The sequence below is a fragment of the Rhinolophus sinicus genome, linkage group LG02, assembly GCF_036562045.2.
Source record: "Rhinolophus sinicus isolate RSC01 linkage group LG02, ASM3656204v1, whole genome shotgun sequence".
Classification (NCBI taxonomy): Eukaryota; Metazoa; Chordata; class Mammalia; order Chiroptera; family Rhinolophidae; genus Rhinolophus; species Rhinolophus sinicus.
Genome location: NC_133752.1, coordinates 83,103,463 through 83,123,585, shown reverse-complemented (window position 1 = coordinate 83,123,585; position 20,123 = coordinate 83,103,463). Strand labels below are relative to the sequence as shown.

The following is a 20,123-nucleotide window of genomic DNA, read 5'->3' as shown; positions in this document are numbered from 1 at the left end:
AACATTCTCCCAAAGTACAAGTACTAGAGGTAACATATTAGGCATCAAGACAGATTACATTTAACGAGCTGAATTCTAGTTTTAGTGGCTAAGGTTAGTAGGTTGAATTTAGTGCGTCTGGCAGCCTATTGAGAAAACAAATCAATCTCTTTCTCCCCATGCACATATTAGATTTCTATGGCACAGAAGAGTGATACTGATTAGATGGGCACAAGCTACTTGGTCTGTAGAGGGCTGAGTTTAAAATACCTCTCAAAGCCTTCTCGATGTGGGTCACACTTTACCGTGATGGCCTCAAATGCTTATCTATTTGATTCTGGCTGAAAAGTTATGAATATGTGGCATTTTGGAATGTCAGTTCCAGGTAAAATAATTATGAAATACAGTTTATAATCTGTTTCTAAGTTATTTGGTGGTTTCTGAGATGACAGTGACTATGCCAGTTTAAGTCTTTATTTCACAAAGTATCTATCTATCTATCTATCTATCTATCTACACAGAGGGTGCCCAAAATGTATACACATTTTAAGAAAGGAAAAACTGTTTTAAAATTATGCTGATGGTAACCATTTTGAGCACCTCTTGTAATTGCAGAAGTCAGACGTGACTTGTATTCATCTTTTGTTATCAGTATATATTGAGTATTACAATTTTAATACAGTTTTTTCCTTTCTTAAATATGTATACATTTCTCTCTCTCTCTCATATATATATATATGTGTGTGTATATATATATATATATATATATATATACACACATGCATATATGTAATATTGAGAACCCTTTAGAATTTTGATTCCAATATGTATGTAGTGACCCTAGAGACCTCCAACCTTCTCCTTGGGGCAAAATAAATAATATTTTCGCTAGGCCCTTGTAAGGCAAAGCAAACAGCAGTGTTTAGTGCAGTTACCAATATTTTTTCCTTAGATAAAACTGTTCAGGTGAGATTAAGATTTAATGAAAGAAAGAAATGACAGGAGTTAAGAACATACTTTCAAATAAACTTCAGTGCTTTCTCTGTGTCCTTGTCCTGTCAGATACCTTTGGAAGCTAGCTCAGGTTTTCCAAGGTATTTGACAAAAGCTGGGAAATCTCATGTGGTGATGGAAGAGAACTGGATTGAACACCAGAACATCTGAGCTCCAGTCCTGCCTTTACCACTAACCTGCTATGTAACCTCAGATTGCCTCCTAACCTTTCAGGTCCTCAGATGCTGGGCATAGCAAATGGAAGGTTGACTTTGGGATTTGAAAAACAAAACAAAACAAAAAACATCCCTTCAAACTTAAAAATTCTGCAATTTCCCACCTTCTCCAGCATGCATCAAAATTTATTTTAGTAGTTTCCTTATTCACTGTTGCATAAATTTGCCACAGTTGAGCAGACACGTCCCCAGAAAGGACTGTGGCAGGAGTGGGTTAGGGAATTCTATAGTGAGTATACAAGCCAGGAATAGGAGAGAGGGAAACAGCTCCATGTGCCCAGGAGCAAATGAGCTGGTGGTGTGAGAGGTGCACACCCAGCCAGCATTGGAGCCAGCAAGCACCATGCTCTTGTCATTATCTGTAAGACTGAGAGTACTTTGTGTAGTTATGAGTGACACATTTCTTTGTTAATCACAATAATAACAATAGCTAAGATACTCTCTTTGGAATTATTATTAAACATACAGATTTTTAGTCAAACAATGCATGAAGTGACCAAACCTGCTCTCAATAAATGTGTCCCTTCCCTGCTCTGAGACCCACAGAAAACGATTACAGCTTCTTTCCACATTTGGGCCTGGATGACCCAGGCCAAGGGATGAACAGGAAGCATGATACATGGGAGGATTTGTGTTTCCTAGAGACATTTCTTCAGGTGAACAGGACTCATGTTAGGGCTGGTAGCCCAAGGTTTCAGCATCTGAGAAGAGACGTGTAGCAGGGAAACATGGGGTACCTGTGGAGAGAATTGGGATGCCAGGATGGCCCCAGGAAGCATGGGAAGAGGTGGGGACAGGACTTGCTGACTGTCAGGCAAAGATGTTCCTTTAGAAATGTAGCCCTAGGGACGCAGAAATGGCCTAAATCTTCCTTAGAACTATAATCTGTTGCCAGAAAACCTCAAGGTCACAGGTGAAAGATTAACTTATTGGTTCATCTATGATTAGTATAATTTATGTGTTCTAAGAAAACTTGATATTACTGTACCCTAAAAGAAGTGCCATATTTTTAAAGGAACAGAGATTCATGGATTTTATCATATCATTAAATGGCTTTTGAGGAGAAAATGTCCATGAACTTGTATATGTACACATTATGTTAGTTAATGACTTCTTATGGAGTATCTATAAGGAGTATAGTATGTACAGTGAGGGGGGAAAAAGATATTTTCTTTGCATTTTTCAGGTGGTACCAATCTAGTTGGGAAATGAAACATGCATAAATTTGAAAATATTAAGTAGAAACATATTGGTAAGTGAAACACATTTTTGTGTGTATGTGTACAGCATGTATGTGTGTATGTGCGTGTATGTGCACATGTGTGTAGGGGACAAGTTGGGTATATGTGTAGGAAAAAAATAGTAAATTAATTAGGAAGAGCTTCCTGAGAAAAATTTGTTTAGAGCCAGGTGTCTACCAGGTTAAGGGACATAAACTGGAAGAGAGCCAGGGCTATGAAATCTGAAGGCACAAGCGTTACCCATAGTCATTGTTACAGCGAGGGCTTATTGAACACATCTTCCATGACGGACACTGGCTACATGTTTTCCATGTTTTCATTTCAACTGATCTTCACCACAAGCTTGAGCTAGATACTATTATACATTTTTCAGATGAGTACTCGGGGGCTTTGAACTTTCACAGATAGTCAGTGGCAGAACTAAAATTCACATGCAGGTCTGCTGGGTTTGACCCAGTGCATTTCCCTGAGGCAGGAAGCCAGATTGTGAATCTGTGAGAATTGAAGCTATAGAGCATCCAGAGCAGTTGATGTCATGCCTTGAGCTTGATGACCCAACAGGACATTGAGGCTTGACCATGAAGGAGACCTGCCAGTCGTTTTGAGGACTGCAGCTTGATGACTGTTTGAGAAGCTGTGTGTAAGATAAAAGAGCATGGGGAGAACCACAGATTGGACCTGCTTGGTTAATGGCAGTGGACTTGGAAAGGAACTGTGACTCTGACACCTGTGGACAAAAGTTCACAAGAAATAGAAGCCATATGGGATGTAGGGATGCAAGAAGAGAGGACAAAATAAGGCTTCAAGTCTCAAAAATGGTGTTGGAGAGCAGGACAGGGAAATTATGAAACATCTGAGACTAACGAAGTGGTGGGAGCTGAGTTCTTTTGGGAGAAGAACAATTCTTAGTGACTTAGTGACTTAGAACTCTCTCTTTTCTCTTTCACCATCTTCAGCTCTTTGAGAAACACTGAAAATGAAAGGGGCTGTTCTTAGCCTCTTTGCTGACACCTTTTTTCTTTGATAGTGACACGTATAGGTAGAGCAAATGTAGATGTGTGTGTGCGTGTATATACACACAATATATATACATATATATATATATAAAATATGATTTATATAACAAGTCAAACAGTTTTCAACACAAGAAATCATCATGTAATCATCTGTACATACTCATGTCATCCATATGTATACTATTATTTATACTAAAGGGTTTCCAAGCATGTGCTTAGACAAATTTCTGAAGAAAGCTCTCTCCATCTACTCATATTTATATGGGGCAGTGCCAGATTCCTTCAAATTTTTAAGAAGTTGTACAAATGGTCCCAGAAACTCCTAATGAGTCCTTTTTGTTATTTCCAGTTGCCACTGACCTAGAGACCTTAGGCATTTGTCATTGGTGTAGCTAGATGTTTTCTATTTTTAAAAACTAGTTTTCTCCTATATTCTAGGACAATACATTCAAAGCTTGAGCCTCTGTCCCTGGGTGGGTCTCCCATACACTGATGTCAAGGGAATAATCAAATAAGTAAACAAATAAAATAATTAAAAGGGAAGGTTGAATTTAACACATAAAAGAAATCTACAGACTGTTGGAAAAACAGTAATATGCAGATAAAATATTGTTTGTCAACTGACTGATATGTGTGTTTAATTCCTCAAAACTGGGAGACTCTGAATTGTCCATCGTATCTCACCTCAAATATATACCATTGCAACAGAAGATTAGTAAGTGATTATATTAGAGAGGAGACTGATATTTAATTCCTAAGGGGAATGATACTTAAAGTGTTACTGTTTTGTTTCCTCCAGGAAAGAGGTTCTTTCCCCACCTATCCCTCCATTAATAGAAAGCCTCTTCTTCCTCCAATAGATTTAGAAACTTTATAAGGCTAGTGGACTGCTTTGTTTTTCCTGCAAACTACCAGTTTTGAATTTTGCAATAAAATTAAGGGAACAAGACGTACATGTCTTCAACGTAACAGAGACTCATGCATTTTTAATGAAAAAAATCAAACTTCGACAGTAGATAAACTTATTTTTGAAGAAGAAAGATAATAAGTGCTCTTAAAAGAGTTTCATGCAATATATATATACCTTATAAACTGGTTAAGACATTAGAATAATTCAATTTTGATTTCTGAAATACTTTTTAAAAAATTTTAAACATACTTACTCCATATATTGGAGACTTTTCCTTTGTTTAAAATGTTCTCTAACATTTTTGTAATGGGAATATATGATTTTTTTACAAAAGGATGAAACATTACTCTTTGTCTCTTTTCACTTTGTCTTTTATGAAATCAAACAATGTTAATGAACATTTAGTCATATGTGTTTTAATCTAAGTTACTCACCTCTCTTGAAAATTTCATAACGTATGGAAAATCCTGCACCATGTGTCTCATAGTCAGAGACAAATTTGATAAAAAGAAATGGCCCTGAAGATACTACAGGAGAAGGGGCAATCTTTCCACAGAACTTTCCGGATAAACGTCCATTTTCATTTTCTCCATCAATGACTTCCACGTAGTCATACCTAAAACAGAAACAGGGAAACAAACATAAGGTTAGCAAGAAATGCCCTTTTAATTTCAGTAATTTGGAAACTAGCATTGCCTGCAATAGTTTGTCAGGGGGAGAAAAAGTGTTATCTGCATTCACCACTGTATTACAAGGAGGGGAAAAAATCTAGCAAAATGCAATAATTAAAATGGACTACATCATGTCTGTATACATCATCTGGCAACAGAGAACTATTAAGAATAATGGTGTCCATTATACTTGCAGACAATGTCAGTTAAAGTAACCAATTAACAAGAAAAAGAGAAATCTCATGAGCACAATTCTCTATTATTAAATTGTGTTCTTTTGTCTGTGGTGGTGGGGTGTCAATACATAATGCTATGCATTCTTTTCAAACTGTGAAGTTCTTTTATGAATTCAAAATGTCTCCTTGGCTGGAGCTTTCCATGAACAATACTTGGATTTCTGTGAGCGACCCTCTAAACATATGGCCACAGAATAATAAACAGATTCTTTACTATTTAACCCAATTCTACCAAACTCCAGTCTTCTTAAAAAACAAAAAACCAACTCTCTCAGTATCCACAATAGTTAAAACACAGATCATCTTATTTTCCCCCCAAACTACAATTGAATTGCAGAATGTAATTTCTCCAAAGAAAGATGTTTATTTAAAAATGGAAAGTAACTTTGTTTACCCACCAGCCTGAAGTTTTAAAAGGATATTGTTGTTTGAAAAGGAAACATGACACATTTAAAATTACCAAAGTGATGTGATTTAAAAAGATTCAGGCTTAATAATACACAAAGGAGACAAATGATAAATGAAGCGACAATAAAATATTACTCTAAAGATTGCGCTAAGATAACAGATATGCTTGGACCTTCTTTATCTCTAAAAGGTGGAAAACCATCTCCAATTTCCTAGCATCCCCCCAGGAAAATAGGAAGATGTTTGTTTGTTTGGCATTATGTATTTTTTAGTGTCTTGTTCTTTCCTCTCTGTTTATTGACCAAGTCAGTCACCTAGGAACCAGATAATCTGATTTGTCTTCCATTTTTCTTCTAGAACTGACATGAAAACATTACAATCCTTTCATTTCAAACCTTTATTTTATTTCTGTGCCTAACTTGGTTCAAAAGTCCTGGGATATATTAATTTCAGGAATGGCTAAAAGATGGCAGTAACATAAACTGCATCTGGCAATTTAAAAGAGATCAAAGTGGGGCAAATCTTCATGATGACCAATGTCATCTTTAACAATCCCTTTTCAAACTGTCCAGGACACATTACTTATGTTTACATCAAGTCTCAGGAGACAACTGCGAAGATGATATCACTAGTTAAAGTGGACAGCTTAAGGCTCTCTAAATTAAAAATGACATTACCTCATCAGTTAAAGTTGTGTGCCAGCTTTGTGTATACCAAGAAGAAAATAAAGCTGACATTGATGGAACTAAACATTAACATATGTGAATTATTGTATTAACTGCATTTCCTCTGCTGCATCCGATGTTTCCAGTAGCACTCACGGGCCTGCTAGCATCGCTGTCCCTTTGCAAAAAGATGGAAATACACAGAGGAATTGTTTGTTTCTCAATACTTTTGGAATGCTTTGTGCATGTTAAAAGAAGGTGGCCGAGGAGGAGAAGTAAAAAGTGGAGGACCAGAAGGAGGATGAGGAAAGCATTACATTCAAAATCCTAATTACGCTTTTACAGTCAACTGGGGGCAGCTGGAAAGAACGCCATCTCTGTATTCATTAAAGCCCCACAAGTTGGCATTTGTGTAATTCCTTTTATCTCTACTGCTTCATTGACGAGACAGGTCTGCATGTTTTGCCTATGCTTGCTTATAATTTAACTGTGATTTGAACTGTTGGCTGTGTTTGTCCTGGCGACTGTGCATCCAGCTCTGCAATATAGGCTTTTTACTTGAATCCTGACATGGTCTGAATATTAAGTGGCCAAATCCTGGTGCATTTTGCCTTGCAGGCACAAATAAGAGAGGTGGGTCAGGCTTTTTGAAGAACTGAGGGCATTTTGGTGAGGAGAACTTGCTCCCAGGTATGAGAGAACTCAGCTAAGATAGTCTAGTGAATTGCAATAGGGAAAGAAGCTAGTACTTTAATTCACGTATCTTCTAATAGTAAAATACTAGACTCTCCTCTTGGCAATAGTAAAAGCTAGTTTTAAAAGGGACAGAGAGACTACAATCTCTTCCCAGCAAGAGATAAGTCATTGCACCATTAAATGCCAATTTTAGGAAATTGAATTATTCAGGGATACAATAGTTACATTTGTAAACAGGAACGTTGCTCTCATTTTAGCACTTGCCTTCAAAGTACCATCCATCAGGGCCCCAAAGAGTATCACAAATAGCAGATCGTGTAAATATTCAGAAGGGTGTATTTGCACAAGTTGCAAAGGATAACGTTGCCAAAGAAGTTAAGAAAGCAGCTTGCATCTCTCTCTGGAGTTGATACCAGTTCCACTCCATAAGTTTCTTGCCGGCAAACGTGGTGCCAGGAATGCATCTGGTGTGCCAGGATCTCTCCCGAGAGACTATATGTGTCACCACAGCAACGCACCCAGCCTGCTTTGGCCTGAGGCCCAGGATCCTGAGTTTGCAAATTTCACTCCCCCAGCTGGCTGCACACTGCTCTGTTACTGCTGCCAGTGTGGCAAACACTGCATTTCTTGGAATGTCAAGCTCCCCAGTTGCGACAGCAGAAACCTACAAAGGTGAAAATGGAGGCACTTGTTTGACCCTCATTCTGAACCGACATGTTCCAGCAGCTGGAGGAAAAGTGGGAATTGTGTCTCAGGCACGTAATTCATAAAAAGCTAAAAGAGGGGTCAGAAAGTTGACTTCTCTGTCTTTTGGAGCCCTGCTCCTGAAAAGGAACGCTCCAGGTGAGAAGAAAGCCGTGTCTGGGTCCAAAGTACACTACCCTTCTTTGCATCCCTGCTCACAGTGCAGACGTAGGCCCCAGCTAGGAAAGCCTTTCCTCAAACCTCATCTGCCCCATTTATAGGAATGTAAACGTCATGGGGATTTTTAAAATATTCAGAGGACAACCGATTGCTCCTCCTTTAGCCTCCTCCCATTTATGTTCTTAAATCTTCTACCTTAAAGCTCTCCCTTTCTGCACTAATAATGGTAAAGCAGCCTATATTTATGGAGAAGTAGCGCAAAGATCGCTCTATCTAATCCTTTTACAATTAAAAGACACTTTCCCACAGTTTCACAGTTTAGGGTGTGAAATGAGGGGTGGCTCTTCTCAGGTGTGTGGCTGGTTTTAGACCACAAGCTCCTTAAGTTAAAGGCCGTTGTGCTTACATATTCTCCCACCCTCACCCTACCTGGGTGTATGTGGGTGGTGAAAACATTTCACATTCTAAGAGTAACCGTGAGTTAGGTTTCCCATAAGAGTGATAAAAGAATAAAGATTTCCTTCTAAGAATTCTTGAAAGGATTACCCAGAGATTATTTTTTCCTTTTGGAAAGTTTGAATTATGGTTTTAGGAAAATGGCCAAGTAGGGGAAAAAGTGATGGGAAAATGAGAAATGTATTCAGTCACTAAAGAGCGGTTTCAGAGGCTTTATAGGTATGCAGTGCTGAATAGACAAATGGCATACTTAAGTCGGATTTTCTCTTGTGAGCTCCGATGACCCCTGACTCTCCATAGTGGAGCCCATTAATGGAAAGAAAGCCACTCCCCTGCAGGGTGGTGTCTGTGCGGTGAGCTACTGTACCAACCCCCTCACAGCTTCTGGACATTCTCGCGTTATTAGGAAGGGGGATTTTAGGTGGTGATGTCTTTTTAATCTCCTTCCAAGAGGATCTACCCCCATGTGCATATATACATTAATAATGGAGAAATTGGACACCTGACATCATAAACCAGACTGAAAAATGATGTTGGCTAACACAATTTTCACCTGCAAAAATGTGTTTCTTTGGATCTTTGGTTTATTTTGCACAAGACATTAATAGCTATCCCAACTGAACAACCTGTAAACAAGTACTATACTGCTGCTGTCCAAGAATCATCTTACATATCCCCCAGACGAGAACAGATTTTTCTCTCAGAGTATTAGAAAAAGGATTTGGAAATAAAAACACAATGATGGAGCTAGGAAGAGCCAATTATTCTGCATCTGTGTTTCTGAGCAATTTTATATGAGATTCACCCCCTAACAGTTCTGTCTTGCTTGCAACGTTCTAATCAAGATATATGAAAAGTCTTACAAGTTTCATAGCCTCTTATTCAGTACAAGCATTTTTTTTTTTAGAAATCTATTCTAAGGAAATAATCTGGAATAATTTCAAATATTTATGCAAAAAGTATTGCTTGAAGCTTTATAATAATGAAGAAAATGGAAATAAGGCAAACAGGAAGGAAACAAGAAATAATGTATGTACATTTATATCATGGGATGTTATTCAGCCATTAAAAAGCATGCTCAACAAAAGATAGTTTGTAACATACGAAAAATGCTTATGATATAATAGGTGAAAAATGAGAACATAAAACCCTATATGCAGTAAATTCTCAATTTTTACTCATATGTAGAAAAAGAACTGGAAGGAAAAATTATGAACTATTAATACATGGTTGTCTCTGGGTAATGAGATTGTGTTCCTTGGTCATTTCTGTATTTTTCAAAATTTTTACAATGGACAAATACTCCTTTGTAATAACATAAATCAGATAAAAGTTATTTTGGAAAGTATTAACTACCTGTATGTAAAGTAGCAAATCAATATCTTATTGCCTAGCTAACAAGTTTTGTATTTCTTTGTTGGAAAACACTATCTTATGTTTTATTTGAAAGTAAATCAAAAGCTTTCCCTTTTTTCCTAAAGCAACTGGATCAATGAGACTGTGAGTGTGTGTGTGTGTGTGTGTGTGTGTGTGTGTGTATAGTTGTAGAAAGTTAAAATAAATCAGATTTGATCTCATATTTCCTGAAATGCTGGCAATAATACTTGGCATTTGTTAAGTAATTTCCATGTTACAAAATGCTCTTAGATGTATTATCTCATGTAGTCTTTACAAGTGATGGCAGGAAGGCAGTTATCAGGTGGTACCAGCCCAGGAGCCTAGAGCTGGGGAAATACATGCATGAAATAAGCTGTATCCTTTCAACACTGCCTACCGACTTTAGGGTAAATTTGATAACAATATCTGCTGTTGTTACTCCCATTCGTACATATTTTGGGGGATGGGGAATGGGTATGGCCTTATTATTTTAGAATTATTCATTAACAACTTGTAATTCATTTTTTCAACTGGAAATTGTTGTGAGAAAAATGCCACATCAACTAACACTTCATTAATTTTTCTTAATGGTGTGCTTAGCGCTATATAAACAAACATCTTGGTGTGTACAAAGGTATATGTGCAGGTGTGTGTATGGGGTGGGTGGGTGGGGAACGAGCTAGCTCTTGACCTTCATGGTTAAGTTGAAAGTTTCAGTGGAACGGATGGTGGCCATGAAACCGGCTTCTTCCCAGAGCTGACCTGGCCCTCCTGCTCAGGCTAGATGTTCAGGAACCACATAATAAGACCCCAAGCCCAGGCTGGGCAACAGAGAGAAACAGAGGTGAGTGCTGGAGTGGCGCTGAATGGTAGCTATAATTGTGTTTTCTTCCTAGTGCTAGCACCCTTAGCCTGAACATTGATAGCTCCAGCAAAGACGGGACAGGGGCAGACACTGGGTCATGCAGGCCCATCCACTCCACAGGATGAGTAGGTAGGAAGGGCAGGCCCCTCTGACCAACATGAGGGCTGGAGCCAGCCTGGTGCATGCACTCAGCATGGAGCTGGCAGCGCCCTGGATTCAGAGCAGGGACAGGGCCTGAGCCAGCGGATACTGCCGGAGAATCCCTCCACATTTTCAGAGGAACAGAGAGTCTGGGCTGTGATCTGGCTCTTGTCTTCTCCGCTTTTAGCCAATTTCTATGAAAGCCGTTTTAAATCTGTACAAAATTTTAAAATTTCTACTATCAACAGAATATTGGTTTGTTATATTGTTGTATTCCCCTTTAAAATTTGTTTCTAAGTTTATAAAGTAGTGTTTTCTTTATTAAAATAATGTCAAATATTTATCCTAAAGATGTATCTTTCCAATATGTATATGTGTGTGTATATATATATATATATATATATATATATATATATGTGTGTGTGTGTGTGTGTGTATAAATGTGTGTATATATATGTATACTTTTTCTTCTTATATGCACTCTGTACTATAAGCAAGATTGTAGGGCATTCGTCTTTGAGTTGGGACTCATTTTCACTTGTTATGTCACTTTCTAAAATTCACTTTTCCTTACTTTGATTCTAGTAATCCTTTTAATACACCCCTAACTTCTAATCCATAGCGTGACGACATCTATACTTGTAATGCGATTATATATGTTCACACCAAGTAATGAGCTTTGACATTGTCAGAGCATAAGGTGGCGTTTTCTTCCCCGCTGGGATAGAATACCTATGAAATATTCCTATTCCTATTCATTTCAGTAGGAGAGTAGCATTTCCATTTCCCCACCATTGAGTTCCTTCACTGATCTTATCACTCAAACTCAGGTTCCATCTATGAGTAGACTGAGGGTACAAGGTTTATGCTGTCTGCTTAGCTTCAAAATGAGCACAGTTTCCAGAATGAAGGGTTGGGCCCGGCTACAGAGCTGGAGAGAGCATGTGCTAAAGAGGCCAGGCAATTTGGGGAATGTAATCAATAATGCTGTAAAAATTTTGTAGGGTATCCGATGGACACTTGTCTCATTAGGGAGACCACCTCAGGGATGATGTAGATGCCTGATCACTGCACTGTACACCTGAAGCTGAAGCTGAACAATAATGAATGTCAACTACAATTTTATATATATATATATATATATATATATATATATATATATATATATATATAGTTACAAGAAGTGGCGTACAGCATTAGGAATAGAGACAGTGGAAACGTAATGGCTCTGTTCGATGTCAGAGGGGTAGTGGATGTGTGGGGGGGTTGTCACTGTGTGAGGGATATAAGTGATAAGTGTCTATTACATTGTTTTGTGCACCTGAACATAATAAAAAAAAAGTTAAAAATAAAAAGATGAGGTAATAGCCTCTTGTCAATCACAGGTGTCAATCACATGGTCCCATGCCTGGAAAGGATCAGCCCATTTGAGAGAAAAAGATAAAAACCACCAAGGCCTCATTAGTCGGGGCCCTTGAGCCATTCTCTACCGTTCGGGTCTGCTTCTATTTCTTTGAAGTGTACTAACTCTTCTAATAAACTACTCTTTCACCACTTTAAAAAGGAAAAAAAAAAGAGGCTAGGCAGCTTTGCTCAGGGGCTGCTGGGTATACTTAAGCCAAACCATCTCTCCTGCAACCGGTCCCACCGATTGTAAACGGGATGCCAAACCCTTACTGCTCTTGTAATAAAATAATTGCAAACAATGTTGGCAAATACTTTTGTCTTTTGTCATGTCATTGTCATCCTCAAAGACCCACACAGTATTAATCTTGCACTTGTCCATAAGCTTCCAGGTAATTCTCCTGTAGGAAATGCCAACACCATATAGTCCACTTAACATCTTTCTCAGAATGTGGCACCTCTGATTAAATTTAGTGAAGGCTTCTATATGTACCACAGTCAGATAACCCAGTCTCACATAATCAGAGTACAGTAAAACTCATCGAGCGAATCTCACATCTTAAAATTTTCATCTTTAAGCTTTTGTAATGCCTCAGGGCCATAATAACGAATATTGATAATTTCATTGAAGCTACAGAAAACTGGTGATTAATAGGTTAGATAATAACACAATGATATGTACAAGAGTTAACAGTCCCAGGAAATGAGGTTATGCAAAAGTGAAGAAAGCAAATGTTAAAGAAAAAAGTTTTACTGGAGTAAAATGAAAAGAGATATGAAATGGCTTTTACTGTAGTAATGCAAAGGGAGACTCATTGATTGTTTGGAGGATTATGAGGGCTACGATGCGTTGTGGCTGGTCAAGAACGCCTCAGAAGGAGAGAAACTGAGATAGTAAATATCCAGCAGGTAATAGGCAATCAGTTTCTTATTACTGTGTAACGGATTACCACAAATCTAGGAGCTTAAAACAATACACACTTAATATCTCACAGTCCTGTAGGTCAGAAGTCTGGCTTGGCACAGCTGGAGTTTTCTGCTCAGGGTATCCTAAGACCTAAATCAAGGTGTAAAATGGCTGTGCTGTCATGTTGAGCTCAGTGTCCTTGTCAAAGCCCACACCATTGTGGCAGAATTCAGTTTCTTGCCATTGTAAGACTGTAATCCTCATTTTCTTGTTGGCTGTCAGCCGGGGACTGCTCTCAGATCCTACAGGTCATTTGCATTCTTTGCCATGTGGCCCTCTTCATCTTTAAAGCCAGCCACAGAGAAGCTCCCTCACAATGAGTTCTCCTCAGGCTTCACAATTCTTCAGGAAAAGCTCGGTCCCATTTAAGGGTTCACCTGATTAGGCTCACCCAGGGCAATCTCACATTTTTGAGGTCAACTGATTTGGCAACTTTTTCAATCTGCAAAATCCCTTGACAGCAGCACCTAGATTAATGGCTGATTGAACAACTAGGAGAAGGTATGTATACCCCAGGGGCCAAGGATCTTGGATGCACCTCTCAGAGTTCTGCCCACCACACAGACCAAGCTCTGACAGGACTTATGAAACTTGGAAGCTGCAGTAGAAACTAAAGGCAGGCAGGATCATCCACTTATATCGCCTGATGCGAGTAGATCAAAGGTGAGTAGGATTCGGTGTAAGACTAAGGGCAGGGTTGGGAACCTAAAGCAATGGTGGAAGTGGTTTCAATGTTCGCGTGTCACGATGGCTATCGGGTTGGGAACCAGGAGCCACAGGTGGTGCTTGCAGTGAAAGGGAAAGCAGCGTTCTGAAATGTGCCACATTCTCCCAATTGAAGGCAACATAGAAATTCCAGGGTAGTACCACATGTATATCTAGAGACAGAAAAGTAATCCTAGCTTAATTAAAAAATAAATATATAACAGACTTCAAGATATGTGGTGTAAAATAATGGGCAAAAGATATAATTTTAATGGAAAAGATTTGGTTTTTGAATTTCTCATTTTTGAGGAATCTCACTTCATAATTAAGATTTTCTGGCATGGAAGATAGAAAGCAAAATCCTTTACATGGGAAAATATTTCTATAATATAACTTAGATTATGAAATTCCAAAGATGCAATTTAAATGGAAGAGAAAGAATGCCTCCCTTAAAACAATTAAGCTCCAGAAGTGGAGGCTTCAAGTGTCAACCTTGCAAAGTTCAGTATTTATAGAAAAATTCACATGCCTTTAATTACAATAAATTCAGTTCCCAAGTAAAACTGTGCCATCTGGAAAATATTAACATCATTTACAACTTGTTTGCCTCCTTATTTCATAGAAAATTTTTACTTCTTGCCAACTTTCCACTGTTCTCAGGGAAAAAAAAGAATTACTTTTATGGATTGTCTCAAGATGGGTTTCTAGAACAAGTCAACCCATCAAAAATGACAGCAGGAACTTTTTGGACACATTTATTTCCTTCTTATTTACTTTAAACACTTATATCTTTATTTTAACGTGTTTTTTTCCCCCATATAAAAGATATTCTCTTCTCTCTGCTCCTCTCCTCTCAGCCTTCCAAAGAGAATAATTTTTTTAAAAAGTAAAATCAGTCTCTTTTAACATGATACAGTAGAGAGAGAGGTGGGACAGGAAGAACTGAATTCTGGTCCTAGCTCTGAACGTCAGGAGCCACTCCTGCACCTTTGATCTATCAAGAAATGTCACCATCTTTGGCCTCCCACAAAGTGTCAAAGAGGACAGTGAGGCAAGGAGGCACTCCTGCCCATCAGGCACTCAAATTAGCCAAAATGGGATGACTGTGATCCTAGTCCTCACCCTCTGCAACTGGTGAGTGGAGTGCTTTAGGCAGGTCACTAACTAACCTCTGTGAGCCTCAGTTGCTCACCTGTAAAATGGACAAAATGATAATTAACTTGCAGGATGACAGGGAGCATTAAATGAAATAATTATGTAATGGCCTTTGCAGGGGCTTGAGGTCACTTTCCAAGTGAGGTTGGAACACAGAAGAAAAGGGAAAAATACAAAGAAAGCTAAATAGAGCACAGCTTTGTTTTCCAAAATGTATCCAACCCTGTTCAAAACAGACTGTAGTTCAGGTAGTGCATATTAGCTATTGTTATCTTCCGCAGGGATCTATCAGTCAGAAGATGACTAACTCAGGGTATGACCATAACCTGATACTTTGAAAAATACTAGTTGGGATGACAGTAGGTCTTGCCCCAGTACTACCACCAAAGACCCATCAATTAAAGCCATTGTCAGTAATGGAGTTAAAGAAACAATTTGCATATGTTACAATATGGTTTTCTTTTTAATCACTAAGTTCATTAAGTCTTTCCATTGATGCACTCAACTGATTTAATGATCTGCAGTTGGATTAGTGCTAGTAGCAAGCCGTGCTGAATTTGCTCAAAAAGTCCCTTTAATTGGTAGGGTAGGAACACCAGGGTACAACTTCCAGGTCTGGAAAGGCAGAGAATCTGGTTTACAGCATCCTGAAATCATAATCCTCAAGTTCTGTTTTTAATCTTTGGAAAAAGAAATAAAGCAATAATTCTGTTTTAGACTATAGTGCTTAATGTGCTAATTTTAAGAGTAAAAAAAATACTCCTGATTAATTAGTAATTGTTCAGTGGGGATCTAGGTAGTTGGCCAATCAGACCGGCAGGAACTGAAATTGGCAAGTATTCGTTTTATAAAGGGTTTTGTTTTTTTTTCTTTGCAGTAATTACAGTAGAACCTTTCCAGTGTTAGGTAGGTGAGATTATTCTTTCTGGAGTGAGGAAGTCCCTTACCCTGAAATGACCACCTTTTTTTCTGAAAAAGTGGACAGCAAAAAGTACTGAAGAAAAATGGATATAGTGACACAGATTAGATGTCTCTTCCTTTTAGCAACACCAGGAGGGAAAGGAAGATTGGGCTGAAGTTTAGGATGGGCAGAGGGCATTGGCTTGAGTAGAAATTGTGCTATTCTGTTCGGTAAACCCTAAGGTTTACTTAAAGTACAAACCACAAGGCTAACCACAACCAAGAAACGTGAATCTTTTAGGTTTGGGCCTAATGCATTTATGATACTAGAATGAAAGGCACATGAGAAAAATCGATCATGTCGTAGAAAGATTTCCTTTTCCTTAATGTTTATTGAAAGCAGCAGACTGTTGGCTGTGACTCATCTTTAGAGGCTGATACACTCATGCTTCGAGTATTTGTTCTTTTTCATTATTTAAAATTCTATTAAGTCAAAATACAGGTGTATCAGCTACAGACGACTGGGCCACTAGGAGTCTTACTCATCAGCCATATATCGGTAACCCAAAGTCAATCTGTAATACAGGGAATAATTTATATAATGAGAAATATATCTGTGGACATAAAATGACTTCACATGTCAACTAGGGCTTTTTTCTATATTACAACATACAAACCAGTAAAAAAGCGAAACATTCAAAAAATCACTGCTTATTGGTCTAAACATCAGTTGACATGATTTTTTCTTACCACTGACTTGTGTTACAATGGAGTAATTACTTGATATTGAGCAAGACTATAACTACCTCTGTTTTAGGAACCAGCTCATGGAGAGAAGAAGGGATTTTAATGACCTGGACGACCTCATGATTTATTCAGACCTTAAAGGGAAACTGTGTATTTAGAAGAAAGGAGAGCAGTGCCCATAAACATTGCTGGTAGCATACAGACAGGCGTACCATCTTGCTAAGTTGAACCATATCACCACATAAAGGGTCAGCTCACCGAAATGGTTCTGTGTTTGGAGCACGTATTTAACTCCAGGTGATTGCATAACCCTCATCCTACCATTTAAAGTACTCCCCAACCCCAAGATAGCTTTATGGCAAGTTTAACAGAAAGGAAAAGGGAATATGGTCAAGTTCGCTAAAATAAAATGTAGCATAAAGGGAGCATTTCCAAATGCACTCATCTCCTAAGCAGAACACAAGCTAGAGAAAGGTATAAAAAGTTCCCCTTGACAATACTCAAGTCTCAGCTGTAAAAACAAGACAGGTACGCAAAGGAGAGAGAAAGCTGTGCTGCACCTCTGTTAGTCTAATTATTCCATAAGGGAAGACAATTTCTTTCCGACTAAAAACCAGAATACATAAAATGATTTAACATTTCCCTACACTGGAAGCCTAATTTCTTGGAATGCTCTTAATCTAGAAAGCTAGTTTATACTGCACTTAATCAATGAATACAAGTTTATTAAGAGAATTGATAGTGTAAAGGCACACTCCCTGTGGAACAAGGAGGTTTTTCAGCATTTCAGTTCTTGAATTATTTGGGGGCAAATAAGTGCTCACTTATAAATGTAACAATAAAACAGGCCCTGTGAGAATTCTTTCAGGGGAAACTTATTTAAAACATTGCAGGTTCTTGAAATTGTCGTATTATTTTTAAAATAACCCATATTTCAGATATTTCATTAATTGTGATTGCTTTTTCCTCTAATAACGGCACATTACCTAGATCATATTATTATTGTTGTCATCACCTTCCAATCTGTTGTGCTTGCTCCTTTTTTCAGTAGGAAGCAGAAATAGTAGAGAACTGGTCGTAAAATGTGTTTCCCAGAAATTCTCCTAGAAAAAAAGATGTTTTCTCTTTCCCCCAAATCATTTGGGAATGCCTCATATAATAGTCTATTGTAAATATTCACAATTTACATCAGTATATTAAGGGCTCGGAGAAATCCCACAGGTATGAAACCGTGATTTAACTTGGTTTAATCCAACATATGTCAATCTCATTGATCATAGACCCTTTTATTACATAATACCTGTGGAACTAGTGTTCATCACAAAGTATGTGCTATTTTGAAAAGTCACTTACTGTGCCCTAGTCACAGGTCAGAAATAATAAGATTCGGGGAGGGAATCAACTTCATAAATGATGACATAAATTTGAGAAGACAGATCAATTTGGTAATCTAACTTTTTTTTCTGTTGTCTTAAATGTTAGGAATTTAATTTGAATCAGTGCTTTGAAAAACTGTTTTAGCAACCGTCTTGGGCTAACCAAATACAATGCTGATGCCATTACCTCTGTCTGTGCCTATACTTGGTCAAAAGGGCTCATCCCAGGCTGACAAGTGCCTCTAAGTGTCTCTCTGAGAACAGGAATCAGGAATGCCCTGGGTTTACTAACGCATTAATGTTAAGGCTACCACCATGAAAGGACCTAGCAAAGTTTTCCAGTGGGGAGAGAGCTAAGGGAAAATAGACTGATATCACATTTTATATATGAGAAAACCAAAGGCCAAAACCCTAAAGGAATTGGAACAGTATTTCAAATCCAGTAGTAGAAGAACCAGAATATTCTACTATATTATGATGTAAGAGAAAGCAATCATTACATCTCATTTTTTAGGAGATGATGAAAAGGGTCTTTATGATCATTTTAACTCCTAATTTAAAATTCCTACTAAGGGTTTGCTTAGCTTTGCTCAAAAACCTATAACAAAAAGAAACAGACCAGATGGGAAGCTCATCCCATCTCTGACTCCCTGGGTATTATCCCATCTCCCATACTTTGCCTTGGATCCCTTCCCTCAATAAACGTTTTTCCAGTATTTCATGTAGCTTCTATCCATTGATCCTAAGACCATATTTCATTCTTTTTTTCACATGAGAGCCTTTCAGGTGACTGTGGATAACTATTATGGCTCTAAAGTCTCTAACTTTTTTTTTGTGTTGTAAAAAGAGAAAATTTAAAGAAGCCATTTATTAGTGTCTCTCTCTCTCTCTCTCTCTCTCTCTCTCTTGCGTGCGCGCATGCGCGCACACACACACACACACACACACACACACACACACACACACACACACAACCAGGCAACAACACAGATAAATAAAGAAGCCACATCTCTACTTGCTCTAAATTTGTGGAGACATTATCATCATTATTTTAGCAATAAAGTAGTTATTTCATAGAAACAGTTAGCACTTTAGAAAGTGTACATGTATTTCAAAGGCTCTGTAACTGTTTTGGGGACGTGGGACAGTGTCTGTGCCACAAAGGCAGGAGAATAGGCTAGGCTTCTATCCTCCTTCATTACAAACCTTCTGTGCTTTCCTTCTCTCTCCATGCCCACACTGTCCTGTCTCTGCCCTTCTTATTGATTTTGGACTAGGCAATCTAGAGGTAGGGTCTTGTTATGGAAGTGAAAAATTGCCTACGTGGAACAAGGATCCAGGAAATGGAGAGAGGTGCTGGGCAGAGAGAGGTTTAGGTCTCTGCATGGATGGAGCCAGAGAGCAAAAGAAATGCCGGTGACAATTTAACAGAAGCATTTTCCACATCTACGTTGAGGGTTGGCTTTCTGATACCAAAGAAAGAATTTGATTTATTCTGCTGATTTTTCTTTTATAAACCAGCCATGCCGGCCAAGAACTCCAAATTCTGGACAGTGAACATTCCTATTTTTGTAACTGTTAAATTTCTATGGTGAATTTTCTCTTACTCCCACCGTCCTCACCACTTTGTAATTTCATGCCAACTGATAGTCCTTTTAACCTTTTGTGTGTATGTAACATAGTAAGATTATTGCTGTACTATAAAAATATCATTGAATCAGGATACTTTTCTTAATGACTTAGATTGTAATAATTCTCCTTTTCAGACATAGGCAAAATACCCATTTTGTACTAATTAAATACCTACATAGCCTTCATAATTTTAAAAATTATTTATTTATTTATTTATTTATTTATTTATTTATTTATGTATTTATTTATATTAGTTTCAGGTGTACAAAGCAACATAATAGTTAGACATTTAAACCCCTCATAAAGTGATAACCTCCCCCCCGACATCTTATGTAGCTGTTATAGTATCATCGACTATCTTCCTTACGTTGTGCTCTACATCCCGTGACTATATATACCTATATATTTAGTTATAGTTGAGAGTCCATATTCTTCTACTTCAGCTCTTCAGGTGTATAGTGCACAAGTCAGGCATCTACACAG

General features: G+C 38.0%; 1 protein-coding gene across 2 annotated transcripts in view; it reads right to left on the bottom strand.

The window, feature by feature from the left end:
* The window catches only part of NRP1 (neuropilin 1), a 134,127-nt gene that overhangs the window by 73,564 nt on the left and 40,440 nt on the right, over positions 1-20,123 (bottom strand). For both annotated transcript variants that reach the window (XM_019741705.2, XM_019741706.2), the window contains exon 4: positions 4,810-4,991. In XM_019741705.2, the coding sequence (XP_019597264.2) occupies positions 4,810-4,991 (182 nt within the window). The remainder of the gene's footprint in view (positions 1-4,809; positions 4,992-20,123) is intronic.